Source organism: Malus domestica, chromosome 08 (genome assembly GCF_042453785.1).
Source record: "Malus domestica chromosome 08, GDT2T_hap1".
NCBI classification, from domain to species: Eukaryota; Viridiplantae; Streptophyta; class Magnoliopsida; order Rosales; family Rosaceae; genus Malus; species Malus domestica.
This window is the reverse complement of record NC_091668.1, coordinates 29803098-29819494: the sequence shown is the minus strand read 5'-3', so window position 1 is coordinate 29819494 and position 16397 is coordinate 29803098. Positions and strand designations below refer to the sequence as shown.

Genomic DNA, 16397 nt, shown 5'->3' with positions numbered 1-16397 from the left:
GTCGCCCTTTTAGAGATGTAGGAATCTTCCAAGGACTCAAACCCCATCATGTGTTTCACGCTCTGTTAAACCTGTTGTGGGCATAAACATCAATTATGCTACTTCAATTGAAAAATACAGTCATCGAATACAAAATAACTATACATATTGCAGCTTGGTTAAGAGAGAGAGAGACTAATAAAAACGTAAGCGATGTAGGAATCTTCCAAGGACTCAAACCCCATCAAGTGCTTCACCCTCCGTTAAACCTGTTGTGGTCATAGACATCAATGATGCTACTTCAATCGAAAAATACAGTTATCGAGTACAAGATAAAAATACGTGTTGCAGCTTGGTTACGAGAGAAAGAACACAACACATAAAAGAAAAGAACCCATGATAAGATAGAACGGAACAATGCATGAAAATATAGCTTCAATAAAGAGTTGATTTCTCATTAGATTCATTTCCACATTAAACTTCCAAATTCATGATGATTTCGAATCCAACTTCTTGAGTCGATCTGTTTTTCTGGATTAGCTGGTTCAGTTCAAATAATACTGTTTGCTTATACCGCTATCTAGATCTTCATTTTCTATTTACAATGTCAAGCCTCAAACCATTTATATAGTTTGGTAAACATAATAACACCGCAACAATTTACATCCTTATCAAACACAAAGAAACACGTATGATCCTACACTAGCCGGCTTAATTCCTAACCTCGGATTTTTTGAGCTCGTAGTGTAGCTTTTAAATTTGTCTATGACTTCTTGTATGTAATATTCACAATATTCTCAACCACAGTACCTTGAATGAACTCATGGATTGGAGGGTCTTCCACGAACATGCTTCTCACTCTTTACATCCTTCAAGGCAATGTACAAACTATATATAGAATCGCAATTTTTTTTCTAGATTACCTGAGCATGTCTCCGCTTTGTAATTTTGGGCCGCTCAAAGCTGGTGATATGCTGAACGTGTTACCATTGCCATTGCCATAACTTGAAGGATGGCCAAGGGCAAGGGGCATCGACCTACCTGGAATTCGTGGCTTCTCTTACTAGGAGGCAGAGGGTTCATGGTTTTAATATTTTAGGTCCTATTTTTTAAGGGATACTTAGGATGCGGTCCCTAATCCTTAACATTCTTTGACTAAAACCTTAATGGTATTCAAAGTTTGATTAAAGTCCCTCGACTTTATACACCTCATTACATTACAATTAATATTTATATTTTTATAGTTTTGACATTAATTGTTTGATATTTTATGAGATTTATAATCCTTTAAATTTAAAATTCCTCATTATAATACTATTAGAAACGGTTACAATAAAAAATTCAAACATTTTGATTGAATAAATGGATAAAAACTATGTAAAAATAAGAAATAATAAATGACAAAAGAATGTATCCATAGTGTTAAAAAAATTGGTACATTTTACAAAAAAAATGGTACATTTCACATATAACAAAGTGGTAAATTAATAAAGAAGAATGTGTACATTATAAATAAATTAGGGTACAGATAAAAGATTAAAAAATTATGAGTACAAATGAATTTTTAAAAAATATAGGCCCTAAAAAAAATTAATACATGGGTACAAAATAAAACTAAAAAGAAAATACTACAAATTTAAAAAAAATTGTTGCAAATTAAAAGTGGGTACAAACTAAAAATATAAATATATGATACAAAGTTTAGGCATAAAACATAAATATACCATATGTAATTTTCTATCATTGATTAAATATACAATGTCACGTGACGGTATACACATAGGTACAAACACAAATAAAACTTTAAAAAATATGGGCACAAAAAGAAACTAATATATGGGTACAAATTAAAAATGAAAAAAAAATTGGTACAAATTAAAAATAGGTACAAACTAAAAATAAAAATATATGATAAAAAATTTAGCCATAAATATAAATGAATGAGATTTTAATCAATGAAGTAGAAAAAGAAGGATGTGAACCTAATTTCTCTATTTTTAAATCACTCTGTACTTTCTGGTCACTTCTTCCAGGATTAGGAAACATGAAGGAGTGGTGGCAAGGCCCTCACTTGGCATTAACCACTCGAGTTGCAAGTTGTCCACAAAAACGTACTACAAGCAGGGAAAACGAAACAACAAACATTTCCTGCGGTTACAGTTACAAGCTGATACCCTAATATTACTATACAAATATAAATAAAAATTTCACCAAAACCTATGAACGTACGTTCTTGAACTAATATTAAACGTTAGAGATGTAGGAATCTTCCAAGGATTCATACCTGTTGTGGGCATAGATATCAATGATGCGCCATCTTTACATGCTACTGATTACCAAAAATCACCCCATACAAGTCTCTTTCTTCCCTTTGAAACCTAAAACCCTAATCAACCCTTCATAAGTCATTCTTTTTATAGCAGAGTAGCGCCATCTTTACATGCTACGTGGTTTTCAGATATAAGATTTAAAACCTTCTTCTCGTCGACCAGTACATCCGGCTCATCCAAAACCGAATCCATTTTTGCAGTTTTGTCCTTGAAATCTCTCTCGATTTTCCATGGAGATCCCCAAGGATAAGCCGTCCGCTGTGTTTCTCGATCGGACATCTCGTTCCAATGAAGGAAGAGGTAATGAAATTAACCGATTCCTTCGACAAGGATCAAAATTTGGGACTCAATATCTGAGAATTTACGTTTTTTTTTTTTTTTTTTTTTTACGATTTTTCAGGGTGACTAAGTTACTTGATGAGGAAATTGAAGAGGATCGATGAGATGTTCTGGAACCGGGAGGCTCTCAAGAGGTGAAAAAAAATTTTCAATTTTATATTTGGTCTAATATAAATCATTAAGTTGTATATATATATATATATATATTAGGACTCCTATATTTGGCCGGAGTAGGATTTGTATTCTTCCTTTCCTTGAGAGATATGGCATATCTGTGTGTGTATATATTATAACCCTAACGATCAATAGGTACGATTTGAAGTATATTCAGCCATTCGTTTTCTATTATATTATGGCGAGTGATGATGGAGAATTGCCGATCTTCTCCTCCAGCAACGACGATATATTCGTCGAGATACTTTCATGGCTACCGGTCGTATCTCTCATTCGATTCCGTTGTGTATGCAAGTCATGGCGCGACTTAATCTCTACTTACCAGTTCGTCGCCAAGCACCGAGCACATACCAATGACAATAACAAGAATGTCCTGATTCTCTTTAAACACCCCTATCCACTTCCCCATGACTGGCCACCAATCCCCTTTCGATTTCCCCAACTCACTGACTACCAATCACTGAAGAAGAATGTTGGCGGCGCCTCCACCTCAGCAGCCGCATCATCAGCAATACTAAGCAGCCGTAGAGACCTTGAAGATGAATTTGCATTTGATACTAGTGTCTACAGTTCATCCCTTGTGGGTTCTTCCAATGGCCTCATCTGCCTACTACTTGACTGGCCTCGGCCACCTCGTGACTACTATGCTATGTAAACATAAGGCTTCTCTTGTGGAACCCTAGTACCAGAACAGCCCGTAAGTTACCAGACATTGATTGGTTTCATTACAACCCGTTTTATTATGGATTCAGCTATGATTCCATCACTCAAGACTACAAGGTCCTTTTGGGCGGTCAAAATCCTAACGGTTGTGAATTGGTTGCAATCTTCGCACTCAAAACGGGTTCATGGAAGAGTGTTGAAGATCCCCTCGGCCTGGAGGTTGCCTCGTTAGATATTCATGATCGAGGGTGCTTCTTAAATGGAGCTCTACATTGGCATGAGTATTATTGTTATGAAGATGAGGATGGGAATGAAGATGAGGATTGGAATGAAGATGAAACAGGTTATATGAGAACAAGAATCGTATCCTTTGATTTCGCACAGGAGAAATTTCATTCGTTTTCCTTTATTAGGCATAAAGGACATATGGGGATGGCGGGGGAGTGGGGACTATTGGAAATCGTCTCTTCTTTTACACTTCCTGCTATACTTCCACAAATCGTCCTGACTTGGAGGAGGCTAGCCTTACCATATGGGTGATGAGGGAATATGGGGTGGATCAATCTTGGACTATTTTTGAGAAAATCCGACCGGAGATTTTCCCTCCAAACGTGAAGTGGTTGAATCCTATATTTTCATATGGAAGACGATGGTGCAGTTTTGATGCAATCGAGTCAAGGTGACTTGGTATTATATATGCGTAAGGAAGAGAAAGAGGAAGATTTCTGATGTTGGAGAATTGCCGGCTAGGTACGAAGAGACGGTTATGTACGTGGACACCTTGGTTTCACCGGTGATTGGCGGCGGTTAGATCATATATTTGATTTGAAACATAACAACTGGAACTGGTAGTCCGAGTCTTGCATTTCGTATGCGCTTTTTATTAATGTAACGTATATGCCATAAAAATTAAGATAGTGGGTATTATCTATTATTATTTAGAATTATATTAGTTGCTCTTGATCTATTCCTCCTTTCAATCATGTACATTTGTCTGCGGCTCGATCGATATAATCCAAGCTGCATTTCTTTATAAATGAGACCAAACATACATGCATATCCTTATGGAAGAGAAGGAGACAACGACAATAAATTTGTATGTCAATTTGTTGTTAAAAATTGTAAAGAAATTCGATTAAAAAATAAAATAAAATTGTAAAGAAATTTCAGTTGAAATTGAATACTGAATCATAACCACTAGAGATTTTATAGTTAATTGGTAAAATCAAGTAGTTTAGTATTAAAGTTTTTATAGTACACGTGGCATGTGAATTGTAAAACAATTTTGAATAAAAAAGGGATTTTTGAACATTAATCCTTGCAAAAGATTAAAATTAAAAAAAAACCTGGTGCTAGATTAAATAATCAATTTAATCCTTTGAGTGTACTTTTATCAAAATTTACATTCAATTTTTGTTATTTAATGTGTATTTTTATTTAATCTCTCCATATTAAATTTTAATTTTATTAATATGCACATATTTAGTTTTTTTTTAATTAGAAATGAATGTAAATGAGAAAATATTTAAAAAAATTTGTGATACAAAAATATATAATTACATAAGTGTTTAGAAATGATTGTGCCAAAATATTTAAAATTGAGTTTTTTGTACCGAAATATTTGTACCTACATGATTGTACCGAAATATATTATAATGAACCTAAATGTATGTACCGAAATGTATTATATTGAATTAATGTACCTAAATGTCAATACCGAAATGTATGTACCTAAATGTCAATACCAAAAATGTATGTACCTAAATATCAATACCAAAATGTATGTACCTAAATGTATTTACCGAAATATAATAATTGAATTAATGTACCTAAAAGTCAATACTCAAATGTGTGTACCAAAGTGTACGTAACGTAATACATTATATTGACCGAAATGGATTATATTGAATCAATGTAACTACATGTTTGTACCGATGGATATACTAAAATATTTAAATGTATTAATGTACCTAAATAAAGAACATACAAAATTGTTATCGGAATATATATTATAAAAAAATTAGTTGCCTAAATGTAGACATTAAAATATATTATGATGAATGAAATAAAAATTAAATTTAAATGTAATTAATACATTAAAATAAAAATAAAAGGATAAAATAAAACATCAAAATACAACTAATAAATGATATGATTAAATGTGCTAGGGACTAAAATTAGATTTTAATCTTACATATGGTTATAATCTAAAACTCATCTTTTTTAAGGATTAAAATGAAGTTTTCTAAATAAAAAATCTATGGGCTATAGATGTTCAGTCTAGCAGATAGGAGTTTGAGGCACCTAAATTGAAAGCTACCTTTTATTGATAAGTAGTTAGATTAAAACTAAAAATAAAGGATAGTGTTAATTGCAGACTGATTTTTACCTCACACACTTTTGTTAATTTTTTATCATTGTTTTTTTTTCAATTTATTCGATCCGACAATGGAGGATTGAGGGGTGTGTGACAGTGTGAGAAGTAAAAATGAATGATATTTGGGGCTATTGTCACCATTTGGCCACTGACTTTACAAATCTCTTAATTTTCCATCATAATACTCATGGCTTCTCGCTAAGAGGCAGAGGGTTCATGGTTTTAATATAAGAAAATTGTCAAAAACAATCCAAATGGAAAATTGAGATTGTAAAGTCCAAATTCAATTCATTAATTTTGCAGAACAATGTCCAATTTTAAAATCATTATGTACTTTCCAGTCACTTCTTACAGAATTAAGAAATATTATGAGAGTGGTGGCAAAGCCGTCATTGGACATTAACCGCTTGAGTTACAAGTTGCCCACAAAAACGTACTACAAGCAAGAAAAACAAAACAAATAATATTTCCTGCGGCTATAGTTACAAGCTGATAGGTATTTACTATTTCCCTTACTGTTACTATACAAGTATAAATCAAAATTTCACCAAAACCTATGTACGTACAATCTTGAAACTAATAAAAACGTAAGATATGTAGGAATCTTCCAAGGACTCAAACCCCATCAAGTGCTTCACTCTCTGTTAAACCTGTTGTGGGCAAAGACATCACTGACGCTACTTCAATCGAAAAATACAGTTATCGAATACAAGATAAATATAATTGCAGCTTGGTTACAACTTACGAGAGAGAGAGAAAGAGAGAACGAAACACATAAAAGAAACAAACCCGTGATAAGATAGAACGGAACAATGCATGAAAGTATAGCTTCAACAAAGATTTGAGTTCTCATTAGATTCATTTCCACATAAAACTTCCAAATTCATGATGATTTCAAATCCAACTTCTCGAGTCAATCTGTTCTTCCAGAGTAGCTGGTTCAATTCAAATAATACCGTTTGCTTATACCGTTGTCTACGTCTTCATTTGCGCTGTTTACAATGTTAAGCGCAAACCATATAGTTTGGTAAACATAATAACACCACAAGAAGTTACATCTTTATCAAACAGAAAGAAACACGTATGATCCTACACTAGCCGGCTTAATTCCTAACTCGGATTTTTGAGCTCGTAGTATAGCTTTAAATTTGTCTGACTTGAATGAACTCATGGATTGGAGGGTCTTCCATGAACATGTTTCTCACTCTTTACTGTTGGAAATTATATATTATAATTAATATTATAATATTTAATTTTTGTATGAATGAAAAATAAGAGTCATGTGTTATAGTTGAATTCAAATTCATGAGTTGTATTTGTTCGTTGGAACTTTAGGCAACAGTCATAATGTTTCAAAAAGGGTGACTTGAGTTCTATATAAACTCAAGCATCCCACCTGTCTAAAAAAATTAAGAGAAGAGTTTTATCCAATGTCTTAGTAAAAATCTGAATTGTGTCTTGAGAGTACAGAATATATGAAGTTGGCTAAAGTCCGAAGATTGAAGTGCTTTGACTTTGGATTATAGATTGTTGAATCTTGGGAGACAGACGCCTACCAAACTATAAGCACAAGAGTAGAGGCGAAATTCTGTCTTTAGGACATTAATTGCATTTATGCAAGCCTCAGTCTCCAAGTTTGTCAGTTTTTCTAACTCTCTCTAGTTGTTTATATTATAATCTCATACATAAATTGATGTTGTGAATTTCTTTATGATTATTATTAATGGAATTCTTGTGTTATTTTCATATTTTCTAATATTGCTCCAACAATCTAAAGACAAAAACTTTTTCTCTTGCATTGTTAGAGAACATGACTTGGGAGCAGCCTCTCCATAAATGGGGGTAAGGCTAGCCGACATTCACCTCTTCCAGACCCTGCGTAAAGCGGGAGCCTTGTGCACTGGGTATGACTCTGAGTAATAGAAGTTAAAATCAATAACATTGAATGTAGCCCTAAACGCTAAAAAGAAGAAACTCTGATCATTCTTTGAAAGATTTGTGGGGCTGAGTTTTATATGCATATTGATGTATATTAGTAGAATAATGTCTGTATGTTGCCATACTAGTGTTAGCTGCATCATACGTTTTTGAACTTCTGATTTATATATACTGGAAGATGTCTTTCGCCTTTCATGGCAGTTATTTACGTGCTTTCATTGTTTGCATATGTATGTTATGGCATACATGAGTATATGTATACCTCTTGGTCCTGGCTATTGTCTATAAAATGAATTTGCCATGCATATGAGATTAATAAATAAATAAAAAAATATATCTGCATTTGATAGTGAAAGGGTATGATGTTTTTGACCAGTTCCCACCAAGTTAAAATTTGAATTTGTCATATGGAATGATGCCCAGAGTGTTCTTTACAGAGAAATAAAAAAAAAGAATGAGTATTTGTTGCTGAGTCTAGCGTTAGATCAGAATGCATGTTGCTTGTTGTATATTCAGTATACAAAATAGAGAAAGATCAAGTGCCAGTGAAGGGACTGGTGGTGAATTGAAGAAATATTGGAATTGATACAATGATCAGTATGCAAACTGGTGGTGCTGTTTGGGGTAAAGTGGAGTTCCAAATTGGAAAACTGTTTTTCCTTGTGTCAGTTATATGCTTGGTGTGTTTTGCCGTCTGCCGTGTCTCTGGAGATGACATCCTTTTATACCCAACAAATGAATAAAGGGAAAGGGCTGCCTCTTTGCTAAACGTTGGAAGGGCATCATGACTTCCACGACCGTAATTAAATTAAGAATGTTATGTGGCAATTTGGATATAGGTTTTCTTTCAGATTTTGCAATCTGAAAGTTACAACTCTATATGAAGAGGTGTAAATCATGGTACGTTTCAATGGACATGAATTACATGGTCTCTATTCCAACCAATTGGTTGAGACTGATGATAACATGAACGATGATTTTTCCCATATATATTCATGAACAAATGCAGAGCAATTCGATGTTTGGTTGTGCCGATATTTCCTAAAGAAATATTAATGGATTAAAATGATATGCCTTGTGAATGTTAGCACTGGATTTGAATGCAGCTATGTTTTAAGGATTTCCTTTTATTACCACCAAAAGATGTCTTTCCTCTTTCACTGAATTGTGTCTTTGGAGTAGTTGAGACGATGCACCGCTTGGCATCATCTGATGAAAAGGCACTGGAATTTGGTTTAGAAGATAGACATACAAAGAGGCCATGATTGAGAGAAGATTAAGTCTTGAAATTATTTAAACGAGGAACAACGTCAGTGTTTGGATAGTTAGCGTGTGGACCTCAATATAAGTGTACATACTTTCATGCTACTTTAAAGAAGTCTGCATTTCCGAGAAGAGGGAAATGTCATGGCAACCAATAAGTTAAAGTGTGGGGGTCTTTCGTAAAAGGAATGTCGAGACACTGAAAAAAAGGCTTATTGAGTAAGCATGCACAATTGAATTAGACAAGGTCATGCTTATTAAGTAAGCATATGAAACTGAATGTACATAGCCATTGGTTTGTGTTATTCATAGCTTAGAGCATCCACAGGTACTAAATGAATTCAATGACGCTAACTAATTAAATTTTTTACAATATGAAATCAAAGTATGTGAAATCCCGTTCCCGGATTTCACTATTAAAATTACATATCTCATATGTAGTATTCATATTCGTAGTTTTGACTCATTTATATTTACGGCGTATAAAATTTTATCCGATAAGTAAAAGGACGAAATTGCCCCTATTGTGTTAAACGTGATTCTTTGTGGACGTACTTGTTCTTTCCATAATTTTCCAGATTTCTTTGCATATTTGGATAGTACGTCTCGATACGAACGCACGGACACAAATGGAACATAATTTGGAGTTATTAACGAACAAAGAGGAGGGCAAAATGGTCCTTTAATTATTAAATCTGGAAGGCTCCAGATTTGTTAAAGCAGGAATGGGTGGGATGAAGCCACGTGTGTGGCTGTGATGGAGAAGAGAAAGGGGTGTGGAACTGCCCAATCAGGGAGGGGCAAACCAATGAGAGGAGAGAGCTGGGAGGGGAAGGGAGATGAGAGAAACACTAGATCACCCTGGACCTGACGACCCGACCCGGTTTAGTCAAACTTCTGCGAGTTTTCCAACGATTTTCCGTCAGCTTTCTGACGAATTTCTTCGAGCTACCACCTAGAAAACCTTCCCCAATTTCCCCTCTCCCATTTACACCCATAATCGAAGAAGTTTGATCGTAGTTTCATGAAGAACGGAACCCGTTGGCGTTAAAGGGTGCAGGGCGGCGATTCGCTGTTTCTGCGAGCACCACGGTCGACCACCACCATCAATTGACTCCTCTCAACCCTAAGAGCAAGGCCCAAGCATTAGATAAGGCGTCAGAGTTCGTTTGGTGATGAATCGAAGCTCACTCTTTTCGGGGTTTCCGACGGTTCGAGGGATTTTCTGGCCATTTTCCGGCCGAACTAGGCTTCGGCCCAGGTATGAAAAATGTTCCTCTCCTTGAGTTGTACATTTTTGCAAAATTTGGTGAATTTTAGTGTTGGTTGGAATTTGGGGTTTCTGTTCGCCGGAAATCGCCACCCGCGGCGGCGCGTGCGGTGGCCAGTGAGCCGACGCTGCCTTTTAAAGTTAAATTCGATGTTCTGATTCAAATTTGATAACCATTTGATATAGTTCGATAGTTTGAACCTAAGATGGAATATTACGCCACTTGACCATTTTGTGATTTGACGATCCGACCGTTGGATCGTGACTAAACCTTACTACATTATAGTACGTAATATTTAAGGACCATAGGAACTGACGGATTGGGAATCCGACGTATGGATCTTTCCAAATTGAATTTCTAAATTTGTAAAACCAAATGTTGATAGCAACCTAATTCTAGCAATTAGCAAAGACCCTTAGGAAGTTACGGGTCAGAAATCCATGGGTGGATGTTCCAAATTGACTTGTATAGGGTTGTGGACCTTACCTTTGATAAAGACTTGACTTTGGGTCAATATGCTACAAATTGATCTTAAATATTAAAATCAGTATTACTAGAGACTATGTAGGGCTTAGTGGGCCTATATTGGTTAGTGAGTTATCCTAGAGAATATATACATTGGTTTACACGTATGGGATGTCATATTGTGATATATATGTGTTTATTTATCTTAATAATGTGAATGATAAGTATGATAAATGTTATGACAATGTGATCCTAGAATCATATTAGAAGTATTCTGTAGAACTTATATGGTTGGTTGACATATTAGTTGGTGGCCATGAGAAGTTGATGGTGTAGGTGACTACGTTGTAACTCATAGGGGTTGAGGTATGGGTAGGTTGTGTGTTGAATTTATTGCACCATGTAGCAGCGGTACATGGATGGTCATGCTTGGCATATCCGTTATGGGAGACCATACGTATTTCAGAGGTGATCATGTTTGGTATATCTGCGATGGGGGACCATACACATTCCAGGAGATCTGAGGATTAGTTGTACTTGGTACATTTCGATAGGCGATCATATTTTGGTTGGATTCCGTTGAGTGGTCCGGAATCCCTACTCTTGCTGACTTCCAAGATAGTTTGACCCTAGATTTGAGTGAGTAGGAATTGCTCACAGTAAACGTTATGTTTATAAATTAGAATTATCATGTTATTACTTGGAATCCAGGTAGGGAATTATGTAGAATTTCTTTATTAAATTTTGTGTATTGAAATGTGATCTTAGTGACTAATTAATGTAGTTAAATGTCAACATAGTGCATCTCTAATTTTTAGGATTGATTAATTGGAGTGATTGTGGAATGATGTTAGATGTGATTGTTATTATTATGATTAGACTTGTTGACCAATGCGGTTAGAGAATAATATTGTGTTTCTTTGATTGTTCCTTGAGATGTTGTATATTATGAATTGCAGTATTATGTAAAACATAGTGATTTATATGATGGATAAACTGGAAATCTTGATTGTCAAGTGGGTTTGTTATGTAGCCCTAAATCTAGTAATTTCATGCTTATTAAGTTCTAATAATTGATTGAGGAATGCTATGCTTTTCCGCTTGAACGTACTGTGATAAACGTCGGAGTGTAGTGAATGGTGAACTACGAATGACTTAATCCCTATTTAGAGTACGTAGACAGTCTAACGAGAAGGTTAGATGCAACCATAAAGTATACGAAAATTACTAAGCAATTCGAATCTTGATTTTATGCTTTGTACATATCCTAGAGGCAGAGTGTTGGATATATGGATACTTGGTGACGTAACGTGTCGATCCTAGACGTATGTCGGGGTCGGAGTGTGACAAAGTACATAAGTGGAAATACATGCAGTCACATAAGGAAATCAATCCTCAATTAGAGGTGTACTGGATAATCTGGATATGAAGCATATTGACTTCATATGTTGTGATGGTTTGTCGAATAGGACAAAGTAGAATGTCTAAATTGAAAAGAGTACTTTGCAAGATAAAAGAGATAATACGCAATATATCTTATGATAAATAATGTTTAAGGTATGACAAGGTTGGAGACCTTCTTACAAATACCTTAAATGTGGGGAAGTTTACTCAAGTGCTTAGTGTTAGCATGTCCTAATATAATTTTGAGGACTTGACATTTCAAACAATGTCAAACAACTACTCTCGTATGAAATATAATTTCATAAGATGGATTGTGCACACCATTAATGATAGTCAACCTAGTGGTGGATCCAATTATTAAAGGTTAGACTAGAGAGTAAGTTGATCATCGAGGGGAATGAGGCTAAAGCCAACAAAACTAATAAATCAGCCGAACGGAAACCTAACATAGTTGATTGGAGATCTCATGGTCTAAGTTCAATAGGCAAACTGGTTGGGCATAATTCAAAGAAGTTAACACACTATATACCTCAATCCTATGGTGGAAGAAGTGTGTTGTTTGCAGAAATTTTAGGATGTATATTTATACTTAATGACAATGATATCTTATAAATAAGAGGAATATTGCAAAGTATTCTTAATCAGTGGTCACCTATATGAGAGTAGAAGTGGGTCGCTTCTGTGAGTATGAGATGGCTAAATTCTCTAAAGCTTTCATGAATCTGGAATTTGTTGAGGATCAAAATGAACACAATCGTATGAACCAGAATAAATTAGGATTAGTGATGTGTGTTGCTTATTGTCTCGGTTTAATGTTGCGGTGAACAGTTCAAGATTCCATATCCACTGCATCACCAAGTAAATCCAATAAATATTCACTAGGGTATGTTCAAATCCAAAAGACACCTCTCCCGATACATCTCTTGTCCGCCTGTACTCTCAAATTCTTCCTAATTTTTCATTCATGTGGGGGATTGTTGAAAATTATATAATATAATTAATATTATACCATTTAATTTTTGTATGAATGAAAAATAAGAGTCATGTGTCATAGTTGAATTCAAATTCATGAGTTGTATATATTCGTTGGAACTTTAGGCAGCAGTCATAATGTTTCAAAAAGGATGGCTTGAGTTCTATATGAACTCAAGCATCCCACCTGTCTAAAAAAAAATAAGAGAAGAGTTTTCTCCAATGTCTTAGTAAAAATCTGAGTCGTGTCTTGAGAGTACAGAATATATGAAGTTCACTAGAGTCCGAAGATTGAAATGTTTTGACTTCGGATTATAGATTGTTGAATCCTGGAAGACGGACGCCTACCGAACTACAAACACAAGAGTAGGGGCGAAATTCTGTCTTAAGAACATTGCATTTATGCAAAGCCTCAATCTCCAAGTTTGTCAGTTTTAGTTGTTTATATTAATCTCATACATAAATTGATGTTGTGAATTTCTTTATGATTATTATTAATAGAATTCTTGTGTTATTTTCATATTTTCTAACATTACTCCAATATTTACATCCTTCAAGGCCATGTACAAACTATATATAGAATCGCAAATTTTTTTCTAGATTACCTGAGCATGTCTCCGCTTTGGAATTTTAGGCCGCTCAAAGCTGGTGATATGCTGAACGTGTTACCGTTGTCGTTGCCATAACTTGAAGGATGACCAAGGGGCATCGGCCTATCTGGAATCCGTGGCACCTCAATATCTCCCTCCAACATTTTCAGGGCATCCAAAATGGTAGGCCGTAAAGCCACCATTACATGAGCACACAAAATGCCGACCAGCAAATATCTCTCCATTATGCTCTTCGGATTCGAATTCGCATTATCCCCATCTTTCACCAATGAAAAGTCTAAAGCCTGCTCAGCTTTTCCAGATTTCACCAATGACCAAGCCCAATCTGTGATCAGAAAAGCACGAGGGGATTCCAAAGACAAATCAAGAGCTTTCCTCCCGCACATAATCTCCAAAATAACCACTCCAAAGCTATAAACATCGCTCTTCTCAGTCAGCTGTCCATAAAGAGCGTATTCGGGGGCTAAGTACCCGTGAGTCCCTGCCACTCTAGTCGTGAGATGGGACTGGCCTTCCATGCTCTGTTTTGCAAGCCCAAAGTCCGCCACCCTCGCTTTCATATCTGCATCTAGGAGTATGTTTGTCGCCTTAATATCTCTGTGATATATTGCAGGCTTCACTCCATAGTGCAGATAAGCTAAACCCTTGGCCACATCCAATATTATGCTCTTTCTTTGAGGCCAAGTCAAGGGTCTCCTTTCAATTCCGCTCGAATTACTTGACTGAGAAATAAAGATATGATCATCTAGATTCCCATTCGGCATGTAATCGTAGACAAGGTACCTGTGACTTCCTTTCTCCTCGTAATTGTCTTCCCCCTCGACCATACAACACCCTCTGAGCGGAACAAGGTTTCGGTGCCTCAAATTGCTAATAATCTCAACCTCATTGCAAAACTCAGCATCCCCTTGAATATCAGATTCTATAACTTTCTTAACAGCAACTGTAGTCCCATCCTGCAACACACCCTTGTAAACAACACCAAACCCACCTCGACCGATAAAATTCTTCTGCGAAAAGTTATTAGTTGCCTTCTCAAGGTCCTGAATTTTGAACCAAATTGAACCAGTGTTTGGTCTCACTCTACTCCTAGAATCTCGTTCTTCCAAGTCGAAACCGGATTCCATCCCTTCGTTCTTCCACCTCCTATCATACCAAAAGTACAATCCCAACAAACTACACATAACAAACAACGCAACTCCAGCGCCAGTGAGGCCGAAAACAAGAGCAGTATTGCTCTTTTTCGACGAAGGCGTATTTGAATCAAACGACAACCCAAATATACAGTTCACAGCACCATTACTCTCAGGGCCAAACTCGTTGACAATACCAGCAGCATAAAGAATAGTAAAGTACCAACAGTCCTGACCGTGAGAAGAGTTACCATCAACGGCAAGCAGCATCTTCTGAACGGCAACGCCGGCGTCGACGCAGCCCCCGCAGGAGGAGAGATCGGTGAGGTCAGGGCGGCAGGCGGAGTCGAGGACGGTGGAGTGGCCGAGCTTGGAGACCCAATCATTGGTGGACTGAATGTTGGCGCAGATGTTGGGGGTGATGACAAACTGGAGAGGGTCCCAGCAGTAGTTGACAATATTGGGAGGGAGGGAGAGGGAGGAGAGGGAGGAGAGCTTGGACTGGTAGTTTTGGAGGCAGGAAATGGAGGTGGGGAGGTTGGGGAGGTTGAAGAGGGAGGTTTCTTTGAGGCGTTGCGCGAAGGAGATTCCGAAGAGGGACAAAAGGGTTTGGCAGCAGGGGTTATTGGTGGGGTCCTCCGACTCCATTTGTGGGGTTTTGGGAGGAGGTTGGAAGTTTTTGCAGGTGGAGGAGTTGAAGGGGATTCTTAGGACATAGCTCAGATCCATGGGACATGTTGCTGTTGTTGTTACGTTGGTTGTGGAGGGAGGAGGAGCTGGTGCTGGTGCTTCTGCTGCGGTTGATGGAGATAAGGTAGAGAGACAAAGTAGAGAGAGAAACAACCAAAAACCACATGCAAGCTTCATCATCTCTTCTCTTTGTCTGCTCTAAATTTCCAAACTTTCTAATAAATTCCGAAACTTTAGGTTGTGGGCTGTGATTGTTTTGGAAAAGATAAGCTGCTGTGTAGCTACTTCTAGAGAGAGAAAAGTTTCTAGAGGGAGAGAAAGGAACTGAATTGCTTGGTGTGCTGCGTTCGAGTTCTGAGCCACTGTGCCAGTGAGTTTGAGAGATGGGGTTTGGTTTGATGAGTCAAACCTCCTCTGCTTAATTTCTGCTGGCTGCTGGGTTTGATTGGCGTCACGGTAACTGTCAAAAGGCGCGTGACCAATACAAAATATGATTAGACTAGATTTGGTAATTAATTACTAATTATTTAATTTAAACACTGTTGCGGCGGCGGTTTCAGTAGATTTTTTTTGTTCTACGTAGCTTTGTTTTTGTTTGTGGGCCTCCTCTGTTTTATGTAACTTTCCAATGTACCAGGAGGATCCCGCCGAATCTTTTTGTGAATTATTGTAAATTTTTTAATTTAAAATTGAATTTAAACAGTACCTGATAAAAATTGACCGTACAATGAACGGATGTGATTAAATGATTTATAAGATCCTCATAAAGACGATCCGACGAGGATCCT

General features: G+C 36.5%; 1 protein-coding gene across 4 annotated transcripts; it reads right to left on the bottom strand.

Moving 5' to 3' along the window:
• Positions 1 to 787: 787 nt before the first annotated feature.
• Positions 788 to 16069, bottom strand: LOC103441933 (probable receptor-like protein kinase At1g11050). 4 transcript variants are annotated; one of them, XM_070826158.1, is made up of 2 exons: positions 13781 to 15983; positions 788 to 902 (listed from the first exon to the last, which is right to left on the bottom strand). In XM_070826158.1, exons 1-2 carry the CDS (start codon positions 15787 to 15789, stop codon positions 899 to 901), a joined length of 2013 nt encoding a protein of 670 aa, XP_070682259.1. In that variant the 5' UTR covers positions 15790 to 15983; the 3' UTR covers positions 788 to 898. The 4 variants fall into 4 exon arrangements, with proteins under 4 accessions (XP_070682259.1, XP_028963218.2, XP_028963217.2 ...); XM_029107385.2 differs by lacking the exon at positions 788 to 902 and adding an exon at positions 6238 to 6512 and having other exon boundaries at positions 13781 to 16069; XM_029107384.2 differs by lacking the exon at positions 788 to 902 and adding an exon at positions 6626 to 6854 and having other exon boundaries at positions 13781 to 16069.
• Between the last annotated feature and the right edge of the window lie 328 nt (positions 16070 to 16397).